Source organism: Oratosquilla oratoria, chromosome 39 (genome assembly GCF_046742065.1).
Source record: "Oratosquilla oratoria isolate Oo_2021 chromosome 39, ASM4674206v1, whole genome shotgun sequence".
NCBI lineage: Eukaryota > Metazoa > Arthropoda > Malacostraca > Stomatopoda > Squillidae > Oratosquilla > Oratosquilla oratoria.
Window position 1 is genome coordinate 37,511,768 of NC_134815.1, and position 2,500 is coordinate 37,514,267.

General features: G+C 38.0%; 1 protein-coding gene across 1 annotated transcript; it reads left to right on the top strand.

The window, feature by feature from the left end:
* Positions 1 to 1,418: 1,418 nt before the first annotated feature.
* LOC143020214 (serine/threonine-protein kinase pim-1-like) lies at positions 1,419 to 2,168 on the top strand. The gene has a single exon (XM_076176380.1). It carries the CDS (start codon positions 1,419 to 1,421, stop codon positions 2,166 to 2,168), a length of 750 nt encoding a protein of 249 aa, XP_076032495.1.
* The last annotated feature ends 332 nt before the right edge of the window (positions 2,169 to 2,500 follow it).

Below are 2,500 nucleotides of genomic sequence, written 5' to 3' on the forward strand. Positions count from 1 at the left end.
ATTTGGATTTCGTATATTTGTAACTGAAATTTTTATTACAGGTAATAATAAAAAGTAAATATTCTATATGACGACTTTAAAGTATCAGCATAATCTATAGATCTTAATATCTAATGTATCATTATTTCTGAAGAAGAAGTTGAGAACATTTTCAGAAGAGAAATTGCAACGATAAATGTATATGTAATAGAATGAGTAGGAACAGGATGATTTTGATACTTGACTAATATACTTCAGTCTCATGTAGAGTTGCCAACTTGGCTGTTGTCCCGCTGATTTTTCTTTTTTCTTAGCTACAAATTCTTTGTCACTTCTAACGTGATGCACGAGGATTAACTTATAAGAACTGTAACATGTAAGAAATATCCATACAACATTTAGCGCTTCCTTCGCCAAAAAATGAATACGCCAATTTCTATAATCTTGGCCGTTGGCGGTTCTCTCCTCATCTCATCCTAACTGGCAACCCCTCTCAGTAGCAAATTACAAGTGTTCTTTCGTGCAAGGGCTATGACTAATGGGTGTTTTTTACAGTTGTTTTTGCTAACAGGTAAGATTTAGCACTTATTATATTTTGCAATACCAGAAAACAATCGCTAATGCAAATCGTATAAAATCAAATCAGCCATCCTGGGAGACCACTGCTGAACAAAGGCCTCCTTCATAGCATTCCATGAATCACACAACCGTACCATCCTCTGCCACGTCACTCCTGCAAACTTCTCGATGTCGTGTCTCCACCTTGTGTCTGGTCTCCCTCTTTCACGCTTCTTATCTCGAGGCGTCCACGTATATATATATATATATATATATATATATATATATATATATATATATATATATATATATATATAGACATATAAATATTTCAGTAATTCACAAGGCACACGTGAAAATAATATGCAGAAAAAACCACTGGGAAATAAGAAGCTTAGTCCGAACGTTTTCGTCTATTTAAGACATTATCAAGGAATACACAGTTACAGAGACATAGGTGGATATATATATATATATATATATATATATATATATATATATATATATATATATATATATATATATATATATATACATATAAAGTAGTAGACAAGTTAGGAACATGGGAAGGACACACAAGATGCTTCCTTGATAATATCTTAAATAGACGAAAGCGTTCGGACTAAGCTTCTTATTTCCCAGTGTTTTCTTTCTATATATATATATATATATATATATATATACATGTATATATATATACATATATATACATATATATAAATATATATATATATACATGTGTGTGTGTGTGTGTGTGTGTGTGTGTGTGTGTGTATACAATTCTGTCGAATCGTGGATGTCAGCATCATTCTTAATGATCGAAACGTCCACCCGACTGAGTCCATAGAATTGTTCTTCGAGGAATCAAGAAAGGAAGAACCATGACCACAATATTTATCTTCAAGGAACTTCTGGGCCAAGGATCATTCGGGAGTGTCTTCTCCGCCGAGAGGATTGAAGACAGAGCCAAGGTAGCTATCAAGAAAATACCTTTGGCAGAAGTTTACGACTGGGCAGACCCAAAGAAGAGGACCATGCCCCTCGAAGTCGCCCTAATGAAGAGAGTTCAGCATATCCCCGAGGTTGTAAAGCTCCTCGATTTCTTCATTGAACGACGTCACGTATTCATCGTCATGGAGCTGATCCCCGGCGCAATGGATCTTCTTGCCTACACCTCGAAGTATGGGGAGCTGAAGATGAAAGACGCCAAAGACGTCTTCTCGCAGGTTCTGACAGCCGTGATGGCCTGCCATAAAGTCGGAGTCTGTCATCAAGACGTTAACATGGCTAACATTCTCGTCGTGAGAAACGAAGAAACCGGAAAACTGACCGCAAAACTTGCGGATTTTGGTATGGGAACCTTCATCAAAGCCTCTTCGACTCCTGCCGATCGCCACAAGAAATCGGCTGTATGGAGTCTTGGATTTCTCTTGTTCCGCCTCACCTGTAAGAAATACCCAAACGACCGAGGCAAATGGGAAATCAAGTTCCCGAAGACCGTCTCAAAGAGCTGCCGGAACCTCGTCAGAAAATGCCTCGAAAGCAAATCTGAGAAACGGCTTCAGCTGAAAGGCATTAAATCTCACCCCTGGTTGAAAGTCAAGAGAGCCAAAGGGGTCAAAAGACTTTGAGAACTCCGTGCTGCTGACTTCTACTGGTTCTGCGGAAGCTCAGAACCTTGGGTTGAAGTTTCTACCATTCTTCCTTTCCCTGGATCTTTCCTCAAGTCATACTAAGAAAAGATAATACTTGTAGCTTCCCTCGGCTGAATAAAATTGCCAATAGTGATCTAAGATACATTATGACGAACGTTGTCGTGAGTTCTTTTCCCTCGGCAGAATAAATTCACCAGTAATGAACCAAAATAGATGAACATTGACATCTATTATTCTATTTTCGTATACAACCAAAATAGATGAAAAATAAAGTCAAAGACGACAACGTTCGTCCCTCGGCTGAAGAA

Excerpts from the sequence above, each read along its gene's own strand:
- LOC143020214 (XM_076176380.1), top strand. The coding sequence starts at position 1,419 with ATGACCACAATATTTATCTTCAAGGAACTTCTGGGCCAAGGATCATTC.